At 35.5% G+C, this 23967-nt stretch overlaps 1 protein-coding gene across 1 annotated transcript in view; it reads left to right on the forward strand.

Moving 5' to 3' along the window:
* Positions 1-23967, forward strand: part of TRDN (triadin) — a 221442-nt gene that overhangs the window by 41928 nt on the left and 155547 nt on the right. Inside the window, 4 exon segments of the mRNA XM_054279039.1 lie at positions 2751-2789; positions 9200-9337; positions 11253-11279; positions 23685-23735. Coding sequence (XP_054135014.1) covers positions 2751-2789; positions 9200-9337; positions 11253-11279; positions 23685-23735 — 255 coding nt within the window.

Here is a 23967-nt window from a genome sequence, read left to right on the forward strand (position 1 = left end):
AACATGAATTCAAGATCTGCTCACAGCAAGATTTAATAAACAGTTTTGTGTAATTTTACACATCCAGTACATGATGGCTGTAAATTCTATAGCACTCTGTATTATAGAGGAGGTGCTGCTTGTGACCTAAATTATGGCAGGGTGATCCTGTGTCACAGTTTGCATGTGTAAAGCTTTGCTTCCTGGGTGGTTATGTGTCAGTTTGTTCAGAAGTTAGGACAGGGATAGAATCTACAAATCAGATTTAGCTTTAGCAGTGGATTTCAAGGAAGGTATGAGACAAGAATTAGATCTGTACTGAAAGTTTCACCCCTGTTCTATCTACCCAGAAGAAGGAAATTAAATTTTGCAGTGTTGTGCTTTAGTGCATTATGCTCATTCCTTTGAGGAATCAAATGAAAACTTGCATTCCTATCATGCTGTACTGTACAACTGTGAACATGACTGAAATATTTCAAAGGTGGTATGAAGGTGACATGCATTACAAAAGCTTGAGAGAAGAAACTACAAATCTCAGGCAGTACACAGTGTATACAAATATGGAATAAGTAGTATACCACATTGAAGAATCTCATATATTTTCAATATTTTCAGAAATGAAGAAAAAAGTTAATTTTGGCTTTATGTATGCTTTGCAACAGTTCATTACTTCCATCCTCTGTGTTAGAAAACACACCTTTTTAACAGGCTTCATAATTCATGAATGTATTTCATGCATTTCTTGTACACATAACTGGATTATACATTTGAATTGGTAAATGCAACTCAATAATTTAAGATTATTTTAGTCCTTAAGACTGATTGCCCAGGAATCTATATTTGCTAATGGGCTAATAGAGCATTTAAAATTCCCTGCCATCTCTGTGACCAATTACAGCTAATTAACATCCCCCTAATTTCAGATCCAGTGTGTTCAATATTAGGAGTAAATTGACAGTGATTTAGCCAGTCACCTAAAGGCCAGATTAAATCAAACCTAATGAAGCCTCATCAAATCTATGAAACCCAAAATTACCTACAGAATAATATAGGTGAAAACATAGAAAACACACACAGACACACTTGGCAGAATGAGCTTGCTAAGTTGTTTTGATAAGTAAAAAAACCCAAACATGGATACACTCTTTGTTGAGGCTGATTTGTTTTGCTCAAATAAAGAGGCTTTTTAGAGACCCATAGCAAAAGCAGACCTTTGTGGAGGTAATTCCTTTGGCAAGGAGGAGTTAGCAGTGCATGGAACTCCCATCCAGGCAGATGATTTCTTTCATTATATATCTCTAATCTTTTTAAGTTAATGCAAAACATCTGATCAAATATTTTGAGGCTTCCTATAGTAGCTTCTGAATAACAAAGTCTGAAGTCACCATTTCCTTGCCTGAACCTGCGGTCATTTTTATTACTGCCTTGCAATCACAGATGGATTTTGTCTGGCCTTGGGGAGTATATAATCATTATAAGGAATATACACATACATTTTTCTCTGCAATATCATCTCACTTAAATCACCCTGTTGGGCTAATGTTTACTTGAAATTTTTAAGAAATGCAAAAAGAAAAGTGTAGCTATTTTTGCTCCTGTGTTTTATGACTTTATATACACTAGTTTTTAAACTGAAAATATATTTGCATTTAGTCAGGAAAAAGAATGAACTTCTGGATTAGTTTAAACCACCAGCAAACTTAATGGAACATATAAATTTTTCTCTTTTTCAAACATGCAAAGCCTTAGACAAACCTCCTACTCTGAAATGTATCAAAACAGTGATATAGTCTTCTGAAATATATTTTATACGGTATAAAATTCTGTAAATTCACTGTAATTCACTGTAAATTCAAAGCATGACTGAACAGCTTATCTGTTTCAAAGTTCTTAATGAAGTTCTTAATTGAATTATATAAGACTTCAATTAATGTACCTAAAACCTACAAAACATTTTTTCTCTCTTCCATGAAAAAATCCTTTCAAGGGATTTAAGCCCAATTCCAGTTTATAGAAGGGCTGCTCAGGTGACATCTGGTTTTTCATGTTTCAGTCTGCAGCAGATTTCATAGCTGAGTTATAAACCCCTAGAAAATGAGTTTATACAGAAAAGAGTGACAATCTATGAACTATTGCAGTATTGCAAGTGCTGCTTTCATCCCAAAAGGTCCAGTGTACAAAAGATGATAAATTTTGATAGATTAAACTTTGTGACATTATGCAGTTGAAAATATGAAATTCCAGAGACTGCCTCAATGTATAGGGAAGGATCTAAGAGGAGAGTTCATGGTTAAATATGCTTCATGGGACACAAAGCACAAAGCAAATTCCCAGTGCATAATGCTATCTGTGAAATTTCTAACTTTAAACAAACAAATCAAGCGAGTAATTCATTCCAGTAACAATTGCAGTGATGCAATTCTTTGGTTATTTTCTGTTGAAGAAATTTAAGTAACTCAACTAGAATCACCTATATGTAATATATTATTTTCAGCAATAGAATTTGTTTGTGATTTGTGAAACTACTGTGCTTTGTTTGACCAAGTTTTTACCTTGCTATGATTCACACTGTATTATCTCACACCTACAGCATATTGTTTCTCCATTTAATGAACTCAAATTTCTGCCGCATGACAGCAGCCCCACAGAGATTAAACTTCACTCCTTAAGTGTTTCCTTTAACTAGAGACAGCTGAGAACATTTGTTATTGCTAATGGTGTTTCTTCATTTTTTTTGCTGACCTTTCTGGGGTTCATGCTGTTGCCACCAGGTATAGCACAACATTGCGATGATCCCTGTTTCCCACCTGGTAAAGACCTTCTGCCTGCAGTGTTCTGAAGATGTGTGTGGCTGATAACAAAGCATGGGCACGAGCAGAGGCCAGCACAGGGCAGCACTGCTTCTCAGCTAACCCCAACTCTGCCGGGCTGGGGCTTGCAGCAGCCTGTTCCTCATTTTCTCGTCATGCTTGAAGTAGATCTGACAGCTAAGAGATGCCCCCAGCCAGGAGAGTCCCAGGAAATGGTGTCAAGCTGAGGTACTTTTACAATTTTAATGCCCTTTAAAGGGCGGTAGAGATGCCCTGACAGATCTGAAGATCTGTGTTCTTATTCAGAGAACTGAACCCATAGAATGAGAAAAAAAAATAAAGCTTCAAATTATTTTAGATATGTTTCAGAAAACACCACCTAATGAAGATCTGAGCTATCAAATCAAAACCTTCCAGCTGATATCAAATCATGTCACAAAAACTACACTCAAAGCCCATCCCAAACATGCACTCCTATCCACATGTAGGGCTATATCAAATGGACCTGAAATTACTCAATTACTTTGTGGGAGTTTGTGGATTTCTTTCTAAATTTTGGCAAGTAAATTCTAGTTATAACTGCTTTTTTGTTCACTTTCAAATAAGGTTTCCTCTATGAACTTGACCTCAATATTATTATCTAAGGTTGATATTAGAAAGAGACAGTACAGGTTGTAGTCTTAATATTTACTATATATGTACTTATTACATGGAAATTACTGAGAAAGCTGACTCCGCACTTTTGGACAGTTTTTATATCTAATATAATTAAAAATTCAGTTAGTATTTTTATACTAATAATTCAGTGGTAACAACCAGAGTTTTATCTGTTTATGGCTTAGAACTATAAGCTTGACAAAACTGTTAGTCCATGAAACAGAAACTTAAGACCTAAGGACAGTTATGTTGATAAGCTGGGCCATTACTAATAGGAGACTATGTGTATATTGACTTCAGTATCTTAGATGCTACTTTTGAAAAGATCACAGAATAGAAAGAAAGAAAGTTAAAAATATATAAACTTTTAAATTAAAATATAGGTCTCTGTATATAATAGAATATTTTACTTTGAATAGAATATGTTTTATTACCAAAAACTAGTGTTAGGCTTCTGTATTTCATCATACACAACAGAAATTCTCTGTCTTCATCAGCTGTACTTTGTCAGTGTCAATGAAGCACTTTATATCTCATAGACCAATCTTTGCACCAGATAATTGCCATCATTTGTAACTTAATTGCATTCAATTCACCGGAGTCAAAATATGTAATTGATGAAAATCCAACAATTATTAACTAATGTACAGTGATTCATTTAAAATAAAAAAGGCCACCTTAGCACAAGTTTAACTCTGAGTATACATTTAACCATTTGACAGGCAAAAAAGATTGATAGGAAACTACATTTCTGGCAGTTACTAAGACTCAACTAATGACTGAAGTGATTTGCACAGAAAATCAATAAGTCACTTTTTGTTGTGCACTTCACAGGAATAAATGATACAGACTATTAAACATAACCAAATTTGCTTGAGACGCTACAGTAAATCATACCATGTGATTACTCAATTCTCTATCCAAACATCACTTTTAAAGTACTCATTATCAGCCCTGATTTAAAAAAAAAGGGGTTTTCTGTACAAAAAGACTTTGTTGCTTTATGAAAATTTTCTTCTATCTTCTTGTTAATGTCAATTGTAGGACTTGAGAACTTTGTCAGTGCCTGGTTTCAAGGAGCTGTGTTAAGTGTGGGTTATTAATTACCATTAAGGTTAAAAGTTTGATTTTAAAACAATTTGGAATTAAGATTTTGAGTCAGAGAGACTTCAGAAATGAAGTAATTAATTGATCAGGACTGTTGTTCTCACATTTTTAATCAAATTACTGTTTCTGTACCACTAAAGTTAGAGAGCTACAAAGAACTGTGGCACTTGATGTGCTGCTTCAAATTACATAGGAATTTTTTAGAAGTACCTACAACACATCTGAAACAATTTCTTAGATATTTAGTTTAAATATATTTGCGTATGTTTAGCATGGAAAATCCAAATAATCTTCCAGATATCTCCAATAGCTAACAAACATTCTCCAATCAAATTCAATTGAGTTGTCCCAGGATAAGATTTCTTTGAAAAGTAGTACACAAATTCCTTCAATTTGATTGGAATTCTTCCTCTGTCAGCTTTAACTCTTCCAAATTTTGTCATTTTCCAGAAAGGTTCTGGAATTCTGATGTTTCCTCTGAAAACAAAACAGCAGAACTGTTACTATGCTCATAGCAGTGAACATGTCAGCACAAGAAAGAGGAAATTTTATTGATCTGAAAAACATCTCTTGTACTGTAGCAAGTAATAAAATACTTTGACAAACAAAACATTCTAGCAATGCATTTTTGTGGAATCAGTGCTGTTCTGGAATGTAAGTAATTTATCAAGGGGAATAGTTGTATAGTCCTGGCATTAATGATGAATGTAAAGTTACAAATCTAAGTGCTTAGCCAAAGTGTGCCATAACAAGAAGGATTTAAATGTGAAACACCACTAGCAGGATCCATGTCACATATCTCAGTAATAGGAAAATAAGGTGGCACGCCCATCCTAATTTTTCAGGTTTCCTTTCTAGTCAATGGAAAGGAGTGGGTATGTTTGGAAATTGATTCATGTAACCCTAAGAAAGATTTCAGAGCAAAGAGAGATGCCTGCATTCTGAAGGTTGCAATATGTCTTTCTGCACTGGCTTTTGAGGGAGTTTAGGAACACCAGGGATTAAGTATCCTTTCAGGTATATTTCATTAAATAGGATAATCTGAAATTAAACTGTGATTAAAGGTAATTATGTAGTGTCAACTAAATTCTTCAATATTAATTGTATTTTTCTGATCTTTGCCTCCTCAGTAACCATTTACTTCGTCTCCCCTCCTTCAGCAGGCATTTATAAATTGTTTACTATTTTATCTAAGACTTAAAAGTTGGCTCAATCTCTATTTAAAATTTAAACAAAAGTTTAAACTTCACAAGTCTATATCTATCTGATAAATATTCTGAGAAATAACCTCTTTACAATTTAAATGCAAAATCCTGCCCCCTCTACTTTCAGAGCAATGGATTTTATGTGATATATGATGTTTCAATTACAGTTTAAATCAATTATATTATTCTAAAATAGTATTAGCTATAGCTATAGATTAGTTACAAATTCTGTATTACACATCATATGTTAGAAAAATAAATATATTGTGAGTTACTTTTAAAATAATTAGTCTCCTAAGAAATGAGAATTTGGATGGAAGACTGCTAATCCAGTCAAATGTGTTGACTACAAGATGATTGCAAAAAATCTCATCACGTTTTCAATTGCTGGACATCTCTAAGTTTAAAAATACGAAGCTCAAACTTTGTTATGAAAATCTGCATTCTTTCAGCTTCACTCTTGAAGTAAGAGTATGCAAATCTTCTGGAAATTATTGTCTTTCTTTGCATGCGTGTGAGGTAAATTGAATCTTTCTCTGTACTTGTTAACACCAGAATTGTTTCATTTCCTTTGTATTTAATTCTACTAGGGACCTTGTAGCACCTGGTATTGTCAAAATTGTTGGGAGAACTAAAAGCATGGATTTAATCAGTCCTAATTTTCACTTCAGCATTACTTGGTGTGGTGTTCTTAAGAATTCTAGAACACATCATTATTATTAGCACTACTCTTAAAAATGTTGGAAATACAATTTAAACAGAAGAAGATCAGTGCACTAAGACATAATTTTCCAGGTTCATGCCACTTGCATCAGACCACAAGTGAGCCCACAGTATCTGTTTAATACAAAATTTCATTTTGCAAATACCAATAAAACGTCCTCTACATAGCTAAAAACTGATTTTTCAAAACTTTCTATGTTAAACAGGATTTACAACTTGCACCTGTTAGCACAGGCGTGACTGGACACACAATTTTGCCTCTAGACACTTATAATTTCTAATCCCTTTTCATAGTGTGGTATGAAGATGTTATGAATTAAAGACCAGGATATGATGTTGAAGACTGATTCATCAGCAAAGATGGCTTGCCTTGGGGTGGTTGGAATAATTTCCTCTGCTCTTGATCTTGCACTTCTCTGAGCATTTCCCTTGCCTGCCCAGGGGGGACAGCTCTGCTACCTGTGAAGCAGAAGCAGTTTTTGAGCTGCTAGTTGATAGACCAGTTAATTAAAATAAATTGATACCAATTCTTGTTTAGTTTATAGCTGTAGTCCTTGCAGCTGTAAAAACATGTGGCTGTAAAAGTAACTGAGCCCTCCCTAAGACACCAGTGGGTAAAAGGAGGGTGGATAGCCACACTGAAAATAAAGGCAGCTGTCCAAAGTTAAACCATCCCTGCTTGTGAATCAAAATCTTGATTATGCTAAGACACCTCATGTCCATTCTATTAGTCCACTTTGACTCCTTAGCACCTCTAGGTTAGAGTAAAGTGTAAATGGCATCAGGGGTCAGGTCATAAATTTACTTTTTAAGAGTAAAGTATCTACAGTATATATATAAAGTATATAATACCTAAGTATAGGTATTCTTTTTCCTGGTTAACGCTTGAGAAGACAATTTCTGGCAAATCACTTAAAAAAATTAAATTTCTGTATCTCAATGCATGAAGACAATGCAAATAAGTGTCATGCTAAACAAAGTAAATATTTGCTGGTTTACTACTCAATCTTTCTGAATAAAATAGCGTGCACGATAGTGCACTAAATTAATTTCTTTATAACTCTGTCATTGCAGTCATACCTTTAATTTATTTGATGTGTCTGATTGTTCAGCAGCACATATCTATAGAATACAATATTGACAAAATATTAACTATAATATTTCTTTGGTCTGCATTAACAACTAGCAGATGCAAACCAATAGAAAGTCAGCCTGGTCTCTTGTGTTTCAGAAAAATTAATTAGAAATAAAATTAACACGAATAGTGATGCATTTATATTTCAAATAAAGCTACATCTAAGTTTTGTTACAGCACTTTAAGAAAATAACTTTTCCTACTGCTGTCACTTAAAAAGTTCCTCTAAGCCTGCACCTTGCATGATTTTTAGCCTGCAAGTCCATGTGAGACTGCTTCTCATTTTGGCTTGTGAGTCAGAACACTGCAATCAGAAGTAGTTCTAAATAGACCTATCTTTAGCTTCCTAGAAAAATCTTTACCTACAGAAAGACAAGAGAGGTGTGTTTCCCAACTTGATAATGTTAAATTCAGGGTACATATCTCTATCAAAACTCCTGTGAGCAAGACTAGGCCAAAAGCTCAAATCACATTTGAAGTCTACCTTCAGTAGTCTATATTTGTGGAAAAGCTTTGCACAGACCAGGAAATTACTCAGTCTGCAGTTTCAAGTACAGTGAGGAGTAACATAGACTGAATGAGGGTTTTCCCTCTTCCTAAGCAATGCTTGGTACAAAGTTCAAGAAAATAGAAAATTGCTGCAGGGAATGGTCTGAATTCTGTCAGAGGTGGGGAAGTCCCTCTGAAGTAGTCAGGTATGGAGAAATCTGGTGAAATCCCAATTGGAAAAGCCTTTAAGAGAGTACTAGTATCAGCCACTTACGGCTGCACTGCCGGGGTGTGGATACAGTGGGGAGCAGAAGTCTCACTTCCACCAGAGGTTCCAGGAAGGTAAAGGACATGAAATTGCACAGTTTCCTTGTTTCGCAAGTTGTTTTCCTAAAGGAGCAGTAAGACCAGAACAAGTTAAGTATGCACTTGTGCACAAGTGTACGTGAAAGAAATTCTAGAAAAGTTGTGAGAGAAGAACCAGAATCACAGGAGTATGAGTTTGAAAGCAGCGGTCTATGGGCCACGATTTGCATCCCTGTTTATTCTGAGCTCAGGTTAATTTTGGCCTGAGTATGCACAGCTCTCTTCTTCCCATCCTGTATGTGTTTCAGTTTCTTCAGCCAGGACTTGAGTGAAGGAAGGAGCTCAGAGGGAAATATAACATAATTGGCACTGAATCTTAGATGGGCATCAAGAGGCAGGGGATCTGAGATTAAAAACTGGGCTGAAATGAAGCAATTATCTAAAATGAAGAATATTAGAATGAAATCCATACTTATATTTTGCCCAGCCAAGCCCCAGAAGGAGAGCCAGAACTTGGAGTACAACATCAAACCTAATTGTACACTGGGTCCTTAATCACTCTGTGAACAACAAGTGCAATAAGATACAGTTGATACCAGCCTTCCACAGGGAGGAGAGCTGTCCTCAAATGCTTGAATAATAAAAATTAACATTCACAATCCTTGTTTCTGCTGAAAGCGGTAGTATAATAAGTCCTGTATAAAATGAAGATGAACTTTTACTACTGAAGGAGTTGTTTGGTTTGGGTTCTTTTTTCAAATCGCTTTTGTTTTAAACTCTGCACTCAGGAAGATCTGTTCACAAGCTCAGCACAGAACCACTGAGAATCATTCATGAGACACTGGAAGAGTCTTCTGATTGGATTTATGGCTTTTTTTCTTTATTGTCTGACATCGTATGGAGTGATGATGATGACAGTGATGAAGGTATTTGTAATGTAAAGACTTCTGTAACTGCTCTAACTGCTTTTTTACACGCATTAAAACGGCTTACTCAGCTTTTAACATCACAGACAAGAAGGTCAAACAAAAGGGAAAAGTGAACATTACTGCTAATAAAGCATCCACTGGCTATTCTAATCAGTAAATTGGTCTCTTTGTTAGCTTTCATCTCATGTTTAATGTACTATTACAGAAAAGATGTCAGAATTAAATATTACCATTAGTACATCTTGAAGAAAAGAACACTAATTTATATACGACTTCAAAGCCACAACCAAAATATGCATCAGGATATTGCTTCGGAGAATGAAAATGACTATTTTCCTTTAATCAGCAAGAATCTAAAGAACCCTGGAAAATATTCAAGATACACCAAGAAATTTAGAACTTTTTTCAATCTGACATATTGATAATGGAGCAATATATTAAAAGGAAAAAAGAATATAACATTTCAACTGAACTTACGGGATTTTGGATGGCATATTGCAAATAATTCAGTTTACTAGAAATTATTTTGCTATTATGGTACCATTCTTCATGACATAATCAGATAAAAGAAAGTAAATTACTAATATTTTGATTTTGGAAATAACTCTCTTTCTGTTAATAAAAAACAAAAACTAAACCAAAACAAAAAAATAAAACTGAGTTCCCCAGTATGAGCAGAGACTGCTCACAGTCAGTAGTGGATCATCATGTCACATCACATTGGTCATTCTGACAAGCGATAAGTGTAGGAGTGACATCTTCATTTCACGGTAGTTTATTTTACATTCCATTTGGCTACACCAGAATATAATTAAAAAGTGACATGTACTGAAACTGACTTCTACCCATTTGTTCAGAAACCTGAGATATTACCTAGTGTTTACCTTTTAAATGTGTGCATGAGCTTTTTATATTAGCTTCGTATATGAATGCTAATAGATAGGCTGCTACACGTGAGTCTGTGAATTGGGCATCCTATTCTGAGATATGATTTATAACTAGCAGAAAGCCAGTCTCTCCTAAGGCTGACAAATAGAAAAGATGAAAAATAGACAGCTTTGTAAAATTCGATCAGTGTGTATTTTTAGGATTTCATAGCTCCCAAAGTACATGCAAACTTTCAAACACTTGAGTGTCTAAGTGTTAATGGCAGTAGTAAAAGTCATGAAGTACCTGACAGACAAAAATTCGAGATCTGATGTTCACTAGATTTGGAAACCTTAGCTCTGGCAGTGTTTTACCCAAGTGGAATTTCATCACCAAACAGGAGTGTGAATAGGCAGCAAGGCATCTTAATGCACTATATCATAAAAATTAAGTGCTTTGAGCACCCTGCCCACTCTGGACTGCAGTCAGTGCAGCTGAGGCTGCACCCTGGCCAGCCATTCGGGATCACTCCTTCAAATTCCCTGTCCTACATATTGCAGCAATCAAGTGCTTATAGTTACACTGAAATGGATTCTTTTTTGCCTTGGCCATTGCTAGATTTACAATCTTGCTTAATTTCATATATACTTTATTTGGAATTAAAAAAGAACCAGTGAGCCTTTCCTAAAAATGTGGAAACATGCATAAAGTACATTTTTAATTGTAGTCACAAGTTAATATTCAGAAGCACAAATAGAGATTTGGATATTTCCTTAGTTACTACCGTACCTTGAATTTATCTACCCAAAACGCTATGGCAATTTAGATTTTTAATGAAAAATCCAAAATCTCAGAATTGATGCTTGTCATTTAGCAAAAAAGAAGAACAAATATTTTTTGAAATAAAATGAGCCAACATGAAAAAAAGTGTTGTTTTTTTTGTTTTGTTTTGTGAATGGTTTTTGTTTTGTTTTGTTTTGGGTTTTGTTGGTTTGTGGGTTTTTTTAATCTTTTCTCTGATACCTGTTTTTTTCTCTTGGTTTAGGTGAAGTGGAACCTTCCCTGAAAAAAGGTTGGTCAGTTGCTTGATAATAGAGGGAAAATATTTAGTAATCTTTTTAAGAATTAATTGTATATCTGTGATATAAATTCTGACAATAGTTGCATGGCAGTCTACTAGCCTTTTCAGTTGTGCTCTAGCAAACCTCTTAAATGCAAAACACAAATAATAATATTTACTGAGCTGTTCGTTGTAAGAATTTGTAAGAATTATTTACTATTTCATTATTAACTTACTATTTCATTATTCTTTATTATTTAATTATTACACAAAATCTGAAAAAAAATCATATGAAAATAAAATTAGAGAAATGTTATTTATGTCCTTGCCATGCTTGTGGGACTTCTCTTAGTGCAAAGGAGTTATATGTATGTCTGTATATAAATAAAGTTCAGGAATAATAATATGGAAAGTATATTTAGTGAGAAATAATGATGAGGTACTGTCAAGCATTTTACCTGAAGCCAACACAGGCCCCTAAAGAAAGGACTGTATCCTAGTCTTCTGAAAAAATTACTTAGTTATCATTGAATTTTTAAAGCAGACAAGTGAAGGAAGCAGGATTTATATTATAATCTTTATGGATATTGAAATTGTTTTGGTGAAACATAAAACTTCTATTCAACTTCTATTAAATAAAAATGCAAATGTATTAGAAGGCTGGAATTACTGATGATAGAATGTAAATCTTTTCAAAACTAGGGCGTGTTTTTTCTCCATATTTAGCAAAGCTCAAGAATAGTAGGATGTGTAAGCAGCCCTATGTGAACTGAATTTGGAATCCATCAACTTCTCAAGGGGCAAATTCCCATATTGATGAATCTAGCACCCCAGTTGCTTCTGGGATTACAATTCAGTTTTCTCTGAAGTTAAATGGAACTGGATCAGGCTTCTATTTAATGAAATAATCTGTCAATCTCAATCTGTAATCCAATTAATTAATAGGCTTGAAGACCTGGAGCAGTTATCTTTCTATTGACGACTCCTCATGTTAGGAAAAATTGCAGACAGTGTAGGAAAATATTTCCTCTCTTTACTTCTTCTGTGAGAACTGTAAAACCTTCAGCCTTGTGTCTTTTCCCATAGAGACAGGGGCATTTTTAATTTTACAGAAGGTGCACAGAGTCTGAAGGTGTAGCACATTATTGGCAAGGATGTCCATGGGTGGAATGTGTCTTCTCACCACGGGCCAGCATAGGGGCCAGGCTCAAAGTGCTGTTACTTCATGGCTAGGAGGGCACAATCCATAAAAACACTATGGACAACACCATGCTCAGCATTGCAATCCTTCTCTGGAAATCAGTGACATAGGCCTTACCCCTTGCATCGGGGCAGAACGATGTAGAAACAGAATTCGGAGAAGTCATCTAAACACGCTCAAGGCTCTGTAAATTGTAAGCAATTGGAAGTTACTGTATGGTTGTTTGGACCTAAAATTGCTCCATCCAAGGAGCTGAGTATCTAACTGCCAGCTGGGAATGTTTTCCTTAATATTCAAAGCTTCTGGCCCTGGACATGAATCCTGAGAGGGTCTTCTATCTTTGGTATAAAGGAAATGGACAAGAACCTGATGATTTCTCCTGATCTGGTACCTTACAGGATAACGCAGCCACACAGATGTGAAAAGGCTCAAATTCAAACACATTTCACCTTCCAGAACAGTAAAACAAATTTTGAGTGGGCTTTTCCACTTCCTGAGTGTGCTCAAGATTCTCCCTCTGTCTTTTAGAGTACAAGCATTGTGTCCCTGCACAACACTTTCTCTTGACTGTGCCTGCTGAAGATAGTGCCCCTTTCTGTCATAAGTATTGCCATAAGCTTTCACATAGCAACATCCTCAAATAACTTACCATCCCCAGGTGACTGGAGGTCTCCATTTCATCCTGGCAGCCAGGATCTGGCCTTGTTTATACTTGATTTTGTCACCTCTTTTACTGAGCTACAGAAATACAACATATGTGGCCTGAAGCCACGAGTCCCTTGCAAATGCCAGTGCAGAGTTCTGCACGTGTCTCCTCAGTGACCGACACCTCTCAGCCCCTCAGAGTTGCTCCTGTCTCTCTGCAGACTCCTCTTAAAACTGTATAAACATCAAGGAGCTCAATTTCTGGGGTCTAAGGCTGAACAGAAGCTTTCTGAGAGCTCTGAGGTGTGGTGTAGGGAACAGCTTTTCTCCTTAGGCACTGTGAAATCCTCTCCCAGCGCTGAAGGTCATGAGCGCAGAAGGCAGAGCCCTGGGAGGTGAGCTGAGGGCTCAGGTGAGCTCCTGCAGGTAGCACTCTCACAATCATCACAATCTGTTCCCCTGAGCACAAGGTGCAGAGCTCTCCAAGTAGCTTTTCTCAATTAATTTGTGCTGTCATTTACATGGTCCATAAATAAGACTTCCAGAAGAAAAGCTTTCCAAAACAAAACAAAACAAAACAAAACAAAACAAAACGTGGCATTGGTGATTCTTTACATGTTGCTGTTAGGGCTGGACCCAAAAGAGAACCATCTATACAAATAGATCAGGGGGTTTTTGGATGTCAAAACATTAGTTTGATTCCTGAAATTAGAAGCAAAGTTTTTGGTTATGGAATTTTCTCTGCCTACTTGTAAAGGGCCATTTCTGCATCAAATTCCCTTTAAGTCTGAGCAGCAATTTAATCGGTAGCTTTATGAAGGATCCTTCTTTAGGTGACACTGGCATTTGAACTTTCTAAACAAAAAAAAAGTACCAGTGAGATTTTGCAGTACACTACTGCTGTCTCCAGAATATGAAAAAATTGACATTTTTTCACATTTTTATGGCAAACCTCTCTCAAATTTCACTCTGGAAATGTGCAATATGGTTGCTGAGGCTGATACTTAAGTGTTTGTATTGGATTTAACTCAAAGTTATTGTGGTATTCATGAATAGAATGAGAATTTTTGAAAAATCTCCGTGTCTGTTTTTAATGAATGGACAAGCCTTCACTCTAGCAGCTTTTTTGAATCCTAAAATGTTTGCACAAAATTTACTTTATAATGTAATATAGTAACTGAAGTAATAAGATTGCTGATATCACAATACAATTGCATATTGGAAAAAATTCAAGGGGAGTGGCAAGGACATTGTCTAGCCATGAAAGAGGAAAAGTCTAATCATAATTATGATCCCAAAGAAAGCAAAGATCACTTTCCTAGAGATGCAAATTAAAAGCAAAGATAATAGAAGTACAAGTAATGACAATGGGCTTCCATAGGCAATGGGATTAATATCAGTTTCAGAATCCTTTGGAGATATGAAAATATCTCTCAAGCACCTTTTTTTCATTGCAATTATTTTTGCCAGTCCAAGTCTTATCACTAATGTTTATCTTCAATAATTGGAAAAGAATGAACATTTAATATTGTCTGGCAAAGCAGTATTCTTCAGTGGACATAGAGAAAGATGATGCTGGAGGGGACATTGGAGTCTTTAACAATGCATATTCTAGACATGCAAAAACTATAGGGCATTTTCACAAATGGCAGAGAGGTTTAATTCTTTCAGGCTTAATTTGCTTTTAGTTTCTTTTTTTTTCTATAATAGTTATGATTAATAATCTTGTTAATTTTTTCAGGGTTAGTTTCACCTTAAGAGACACATTCTCTTATTTGAGAGCTGCATGCCTGTATGGTTTTACTAGAAATTATTGCTATAAAAAAGAAAGTGGAGGGTGTTTTGTTTGTTTGTTTGTTTGTTTGTTTGTTTTTGTCGGCATTACTGGCCTCAGTTGTGAGTTTGGAAAAGAGTTGACAAAACACAAATTTGGAAATGAAGATGTGCAAACAGTAAAGAACTACAAACACTTCAACATTGAGAACCATGCCTAAAAAGGTCTTTATTAAATTGAAAATAATTTTAGTTTCAATAAATACTATTCCATTAAAAAGCAGAGAAATAAATAAAGCACCATTTTGACAGTTATGTATCTCAGTATTACCAAAAAGTTCTATTATTTGCATAAGATTATTCTTACCAACAATCAAAAGAACATTTCCTTCAGGTAGAGATGGATCTTTAATTTTTCTGTGAGTTAGTCTATATGTGAGACAGAAAAATATGTTTTTGACTTTTTTCTTAGGAAAATGTGATTTTAAAAAATCATAAATTGCGACAAGAAGCCAACACAGACTAGAAATTTCTGTTAAAGGTCTCAAGAAATTTTGTAAAAGACAAATAAACTTTTTGGCAAGGCACCCTATCCATCTGTCTTCAGCTCAAATGAGAGTATAGTTGCCAGAGTATTAGGCTGGTTATTAATATGCTGAAGACACATCATGCTCTTAAAAGACATGTCAGCTTCTAAGGGGATTGTCGGTTACCCTGACTCACCCTCAGCAGCCCTGGCCAAGGTGTCGTTCCCCGAGACCTGAAGCCAGACACCCACTAGTATTCACCCCTTCTCCACCCCAAGGTAGTCAGAATTTAGTCAGCACAATCTATTGGCTTGTACAGACCTGGTTATTGATCTGTGATAACAAACAAAGTGCTCCCAAAAGGAAGGGTTCTCAGACCAGACAATTTCCTGCATAGTTTTTTGGTGCTGTGATCAAGTGAACAAACTATTAGTCCTACAATTTATCATGTGTGTCAGACTGTTTTTAACTATTTAAGTACCTAAGAATGTCGGATTAGAGCAAAAGCCCAGCTGACTCAGTGGATGGGACAGAAGTCCTTAATGCTGCCCTAGAGTGACCAGTGCAAATGCCTCAGGAAATATATCAGAACTATTAAAAATACAGTTATAATTTACCGTACTCCAAGCATTTTCCCAGTGAAGGGACACAGTGTTTGCATGGCTGTAATCCAACTACAACTTCTTGTGAACCCAAGGCTACAGGCGGTTTTAAAATGAACAAGAGACAATAAATTCAGAATATTATAAATGCAACCTGAAAACTGTGTTACCAGTGCAGTTGTCATATATGTGTCTTAAAAAATAATTAGACAGTTCCATTCATCCCTAAAGTATATACTTGTTTGTACTGATAATGCCTTCTGAATTCAGTTTCTTTTATGTTGCTCTATGGTAATGTTCAATTCTCTGTATATGAGTTGCTATTAAAGATCTCACTAAAAGGCTTTTGCTGTTTCCCTAGGCTACACTTTACTATAAAGCATTTTGCATACTTTTGTGTAAAGTACTTTCTGTGTTAAAAGATGGAAATCATTGATTGGCTCAATTCTCAGATGTTAAAGTGCTTTTCCAGATATGAGATTTTTTTGCACTTTTATTTTTGTGGCATCCATTTCTGTTATTAATGTTCTTTTAACAATTTCATCTGATTTTACTTACATTGATCAGTACAGCAATTGCATATCCACCATAAAATAGCATTTTGTAAAAGAAAGAAAATATTTTCCATATTATGCAGAGGAAAAAAGGCAATGTACCACACGGGTACAGGGATATTCAATTGTAGTTCTTTTGCCTTTTGCAGAATAGTGATTTGTTTTCAGCTTGAGCTAAAACTTTTCAATCCAAACTTACCAGCTATATTTTAAAAGAGAAAGAATTTTGGCCTGCAAGGCTGGTAGGGACCCTGGACAGAAGTGTTAGAAGAGAGGTTTGCAGCTGTTGAAGGTATTCTCTTAAATCAGGGAAAACCTTAAGTGAAGATATCCATGCAATCTTTATGGAAATCTTAATTTGTGCCCCAGTAATGGAGCTCTTGGGAAGTTCTCACTCTGAGAGGAGAGGGTGTTAAGCAGATCCCCACTGGCTGGAGTCTGCTGTGCCTGACCTGGAAAATGAACAACTTTTCCAAAACTCAGTTAAAGGCACAGCATCAAAACTGGGGGGCTTGTGTATTTCTGAGTGAGCTCAGATCCCTGCACAGCTACTGCTGTGCCAAGGAGAGGATGTAGCAAATGGAGCCCATGCTCATGACCCACAGAAACTTCTCTCGTCTGCATGCCAAACCCCTGAAATAAAATCGATTGGATCCAAATGTGATTGAATTTGCCAAGGAATGACTATTTACAGACTAATGCAGTCAGGTAGAATCTGCAGAGTTCATGTTTTTGAAAACTTGGTCGAGTAACTGAGTCTGTGATCTCTTTTTATTGTGTTTTTAATATCTTTCAAAAAACAAAGAGACAAAACCAAAAGACCCAACCAAACAACAATTAAATAGATTTGTATGGAAAAATATTTTCTTGGTGCTAATCAAGATTAGAGATTTTAGGTATAGTTGTATATATAATTTTGCTCTAAGAGGCCTACCTGCATTTTCTTGCCTTGCCTGCATTTTCTTCTTTAGAAAATTACACTTAATTAAATGCAGCCTGATAAAATTGGCTATGAAAAAGATCATTTACCAGTGGACCAGTAACACCTTGCAGACTGGCATCCATAAGGAGAAGCATGTCAAGACAATTTCATGTTTCACTGGTTTTGATCATGTGGTCTATCTCTGATTTGTTTGAGTAAAGAGGTTGTCTGTCTTTTGGCTCTTGATTTTAATCAAAGTACAAATAACATTCTTTTTTTGATTTTAGAACCTAAAGGCACAGGACTGCTCTCTGGGAAGGAAAAACACAGCCTTAACATATTTATATATGTTTAGAATAAAACTTTATGTAAAAATGTATAGAATTGAAAACTTGTAATGTCTTCCACTTTCAGTTCTTTCAAAATCTCAGTCATTAAAATTCCACCATAAAAATCTGCATATGGTTTTCATGAAGAATGCCAATCATGCTTACAGGACAATTAGTCAAAGATAATTGGAAGTACCTCCCTCCCTGCAAAAACCTTTCTGATAAGATATTGCTTTTCTGTTTCAAATGGAAACCTTACTAGAATAAAAACAAGACTCAACAACAACAACAACAACAACAACATCATCATAATAATAATAGTAGTACAAAAACAACAAAGTATTTGGGAAGGGAAATGAAGGGAAGAGAATCCCCAGTTTAACAAGACAAATGGAATTTGACATGGCCCTTGCCTTGCCTTGCCTTCCCAAAAAGGAAGAAGAAACCTTCATTCTCACTCTAACATGTAGTTGTAATTTCTAAAGAGGTGGATAAAAAATTCTGAAATCATATTTAACAGGTGCTGTGATCGGGTTCCTCATGTCGTGGATGAGCACACAAACTGTTCAGCATTTTCATTGATAAGAGCAATTTGTCCCCAATGCATTTTCAAGAAAGCTCTTACAACACATGGCTTCAGGAAAAGTTATGATGTACCCCAGCCTGAAGTTGCTTTGAGTCGCCAGAACAGAGCAAAATCTAAGAAAAAACTGGAGAGAAGACTGTGCTACTGGCAAGCTGGTAGGGAAGTCACCAGGATAAGCCATATATGTCACTCAGACTTTCCAACACTGAATGCTGGTATTTAAGGCCTTCTCTTGCACTGCCTTTGGTTGCTGGATATGGGCACAATAAAAAAATACACCAATTTAATTCCCCAATCAAGTATTTCCTGCTTTCCTGCTTGCTTTTTTTTTTGGTCTTTTTTGTTTTTTGTTTTTTTCCCTGCACTTTTTTTCCTGTTGCAAGGTGATTTTTGGTTTTGCTGTGGGTGTTTTTGCCTGTGGAGCACAGCTACTTGATGTATTAGTAGTCAGAGAGAAGTTGCTCTCGTGCACAGCTTCCTTTCTTCTCCTCCTAGCCCCGCAAGGATAACTGTCACCCTCACCAGCTGGTACTATCTAGATTAAAAATAGACATCAGCTGCACAATTGCAAATATCTCCTGAGGATACCAACAGCAAGAGAGTAGACTAGAATTCTTTACACAGAAAACTTCTAAAAACACATTAGAAATTACATCTCCCATCTTCTAAAGCTCTTAACACCACTCACTCTAGCCTTGCCCTCAGTATCTGTTTCCACCAACTCTTCAGGATAATCAGCTGCCTGCTACCAATTAGTCCTGCTAAACTAGCAAGGATATAGCCCCACTAAATTGCTGGCAATAGCTAGAAGGATTTTAACTGCTCAAAAGCAAATTATTAACCTCTGGCTCGCCAGACTCTGAGTTGGACTAATTTTCCTTTTCACGTTTAGTTATTTGTAAGAGAGAGAATGTCAAAGCACTGAGGGTGTAAATCGCTGTGTTACCTGTAACAGCTGATGAAAAAGAAGACCAGCTGGTAAAATTTGTTAGGGAAAAAAAATCTATTCTCATTTCATAGAAAATTGCATCTGTTTAATTATACCTTTAAAACACTAGATATATTAGAACTACATTCTTTCTTCACTGCAGTATTTAAGTAGAAACAGGTTGGTGTTAAGCATGGAGGGTAATGTTGAATGTCAGGTTCAGAGGTAAATCCCCAGTTCCTTTGCTGACTCTCTGGGTTACCTTGGGTAAAGCATTCTTGTGTTTCAAATGGAGACTCTTTTTTTTCCTCACTTTGTCTCTTAAATCATGGACATTTTTAATATGATTTTGGGGATTTTTTTTAAAGGTACATTTAATCTGTAAGATGGAAACTCAGCGGAGGGTGAGGTGTAGGTTCTATTTCAACAATACCAGAATGCTACTCATCATTTTATCCACTAATGAAGCAAGATGCAAGGCTGTGCTTTCCCAGTAAGAGAAGAAATGCATCCCTCTTAAGTTTGAACTCCTGTGTTACAGAGATGAGATATTTATATCATGTCATAGCTCCATGTGGTACCTAAAGTAATTCATGTAGGCTAAGGCTCATAGATGCTATTATAACACAGTAAAATTGAAATAGCTGAGAATAATGCTATCCATTTTACTGTTATTAAAAAAAAGCATAACAAAAAGTCAAAATCAGAAACACAAAGGCAGACAAAGAAGGGAACCAGGAGAATCTCCTCATGTCCTAGCATGAGGGGCTGTGCTCTTCGTTCACACTGATGCAAATGTGCACAGTGCTGACCCTTTAGTTCACGCAGATTCAAGGGACTGAAATTATTTTCTCCCATCCTGATCTTCTCGGAGCTGGAGTGCACAGCCAGGGCTCTGCTCTCGTTAGACACTGTCAACTGCTGTTAATGAAAATTAGCTGGGTGAGGGGTGCGGAAGATGCTGCCCAGACTCTCTTGCTCAGCAGGGATTTCCAATAAAGCTTCCTGCAATACTGATCCTCAGCTGACTGGTAAGGTCTGTTTTGGGTCAGCAGGACACAGATAAATCAGCCTGACAGCAATATAGTCGAGTGTGCCTCCTTTCAGCATCTTGAAAGGGTCAGTGAGAAGATTCCTAGCTTTCCTTCTTGGACCTATTTAAAATAATCACCCTGTATGTTCTGTATATCTGCACAAGACCTGAGGTCTAGAGAAATTATCATCAAGCAGTATCCATATTTAAGGAAATACTTATCTATTCAAAACCCAAGCAACACAAGGGGAAAGATAATTTTTCATGTCTGCCTAATAATTTAAAAAAACAAACAATGAAATGCAGCTTTTAAAATACATACTCCCTTACAATAATTTAATAAACTGCGCTGCCATCTCATGAAAAATCCAAATGGTTGCTGTGGTGACAAAGATTATCCTTGCTGCTGCTTGATTCTGTCATTTTTCTAAACATGAATTCGTAATATTTAGGACTTATTAACAATGTGTCACACTGATAGAGATGAATTACATGCTTTAAACTGGCCATGTAAGTCTTCTATGATATTAGAACCACTTTGTCAACTCAGCAATAAGATATGATGTGATTACTACAAAATTAAAGCTATTTGTCATAAAAGATGAAGCAGAGAGTATCAGAACTCTCATAAAACAACAAAAAAAATCTCCAATAATCTAATATGTTTCCTGATTTTAAATACTTTGAAGTTAACAAATAGTTGTTATTTTCTGTTTTGTAAATTGATTTTGTTTAGCTTATATTAAGACTAGATTTATTTGTACTGGAAAAATTTGGGATGTAATGTGTCACAATTGATGTGATCCACACCACTGCAATTTTTTATGATGGTTCAGACTTTAATGGGAAGTTTGTGAAGAGACTTTAAGTGTGTAAATGCATATATGCACACTCTAGTGTGTTAAGATGTACTTCACTTCTAGGAATTTGTGAATTCTTTGTGATGTGTGGAGTTTTCTTTGTGATGTGTGGTATCCTAATCGTAGCAGAATATTAGATGAGGTTCTCAGTGTGTCCATCTAAAAAGGTATCTTTTTGTGCAATTTGCTGGAATATTTGTTTGAAGCAAGCTTCACTACTGATACAGTGTGAGCCTGATTTAAATAACCAGCTCTACATCCATTGCTCCATACATATTTTCCAGTCAAACTAGCAGTAATTTCTCTAAATCAAAAGTAATTTTAAAACTTTATTTTTAAATAACAAGGATTTATTCTTATTTTATACTTATTTTTTAAAGAGAAATAGGCTGTTTTCTGTAGTGAGACACATAATATAGGGTAGAAATGCAGCAGAGCTGAGGCATTTTAAAGCAGGCAAGGAATATGTGTCTGTGTGACTCTGCCTGAAGAATATGATTTATTCATATTCATCTCAGTATGTAAGGTGACCTCTTGTACTGGGTGAGATATGTCTCCACTGAATTTTGCAATGCAGAGGAAGTGACTCAGCTTTCTTTAAGTCCCCTGAGTCAGTGTTTGAAGGTAGTGGCATGGAGAACTGCTCAGATGTGCCCAGAATTAGGGAGCAATCTTCCATCTGTTACTGTCTTGCATCATTCCTACCACTTATGGTACCTAAACTGGACCATAAATGTAGCCATTTAAGCAAAACAAGTGGGAAACGTTTGAAAATGCAGCAGCAGGATTCTCTCAGTCAATAGAAATAAAATATCCTCAAATGTTTGAAATAAAAATAATCCAGGCTCAGCTGAAACACAGTAAATCAGTAGAGTATATTCTATTCTCACCCTTTGAGGTTTATAGAACTTTAAATGAACTGCCACCCAGGCTGAAAACAGCAAGAGGAGAACTGAATAAAAACTTCTTTTAGCCTAATGACATCATATAATTAGCTTAGTTATGTTTCCATACATTAGTGGTTAACAGTGATGTCTTTTACCCTTTATTACTCTTTATCTCCGTGAAAAAATATTCTCTCTATCTGAAGACAACATAGCTTGATGTCATAGAATAGCTATGTTTTTGCAAACCACACAATAATTATTTCAGATACCAAATACTGTACAATAAAAACATTCTGCATTATTTTCAAGGGCTTAGGTAAATATCTGGGAAGGGGAACTTTTGTTTCCTACTGGATTTCTTTGGCAATGTGTATCCTGAGAAAATGACTAAGGTTGTAAGTGAAATATTTCAGTTGTCTTCAACAGGCATTAGAGTAGCTTAGACTTGAGATGTAATATGCATAACTTTTCCTCTGTTGTATTAATTTTTGGGGTCAGAGTTCTTGTTATTTAGACCCTGCAGACCACAGGTAACACTGAAATACAAGAAGTTCTCTCCCACAGAGTCTAGAGAGATTTGCATTTGCTTTTGTCAAAAACAAACTTCATACAGTGTTTTAGACTGCTTTCCTTCAGCAGAAAATATTTGCACAATATGATAACCCAGGCACTCTGTATAGCCTTAATGACTTTGTTGCAGTGCTAAAATAAATGCTCTTTAAATTTCTACAATTGTGTGAAAAGATTTGATTTAATTCTGTTTGCTTTTTCAAAAATTCAGCATTTTACCTTTTTTTATATTATCCTTGTTTTGACACAATAAGGACAGTAGGAAAAAGATTTACATGGAGGTATATAGCAGCAATTTAATATCAATATTGCAGCTGAAAAATTTCGTTCAAAAGGAAATGCATAACAAGGGCAGATAAACACTCTGCCCCTTCCTCCTCTAAGGAAGACAGTTCTCAGATTTTGGTGTGCAGCATGATCAAAATGAGTCATTCTCCAAGACAATAATCCCTAACCTGGGAACTTTTTATCTTTGTAGTTTGTATAGAGTATTGAGTCTACCTTTTATTGTGTGTTGGACTTAAAGATTCAGTATGTGAGCTTTAAAAATTTTAGAAAATTTAGTGAAAAGAACATTTTTCCTTCCAAAGGTAGTTTGGAAAACATAAAATATTAATCTTGGTAAACAACTCAAGATAAATATGAAAAATGTTTAGCAAATAATGTTTTTCTGAATCATGACCAACACATGTTACTGCATAGCTGTTACAGATGAGCAAAACCTATTCTTGCTTTTAAAAGTAGTTGTGTGGCTCAATTAAAAACAGAAAAATTATTAAAGACACTTAATATTGTGATTTTTATCCAAATATATTTTCTATGTATATATATAAAATTGAACTCTATTGTATGTAACTGACTATGCAGGTGATAAAGCTGTGGTGCAGCCATAATATTTTAAGCACTTTTAAATAATTTTTTTAATATGAGAATGCATCTGATATTTTTGTGTGTGAAAATTATTTTAATATTGACGAATCTGCGTTGCATTTTTTTTCAGAAATTCAAAAGCAGAAAACTGAGAGACCTGAAAAACGAACACCAGCAAAGGGTAACTGGGTTTTTTTGTCTGTTTGTCCACATATATTTGTGTAACATACAGTGTCTTTGTTAACAAAACCATAATTTTTGTTAGCTTGGTTAACTATTCCTCTTGTATCCTAGAAGCATTCAAACGCCAGCTGGCACAGACTGCAAAGAATCAAAAATTCATGTATACCTAAGCATTAACAAGAAAAAAAATGTAACTTTATGCTTGTGTAGCTAGATTGAAAATGCACATT

The sequence above is a fragment of the Melozone crissalis genome, unplaced genomic scaffold (assembly GCF_028551555.1).
Source record: "Melozone crissalis strain CALT ecotype California unplaced genomic scaffold, PUWL_Pcris_2 ptg000027l_1, whole genome shotgun sequence".
NCBI lineage: Eukaryota > Metazoa > Chordata > Aves > Passeriformes > Passerellidae > Melozone > Melozone crissalis.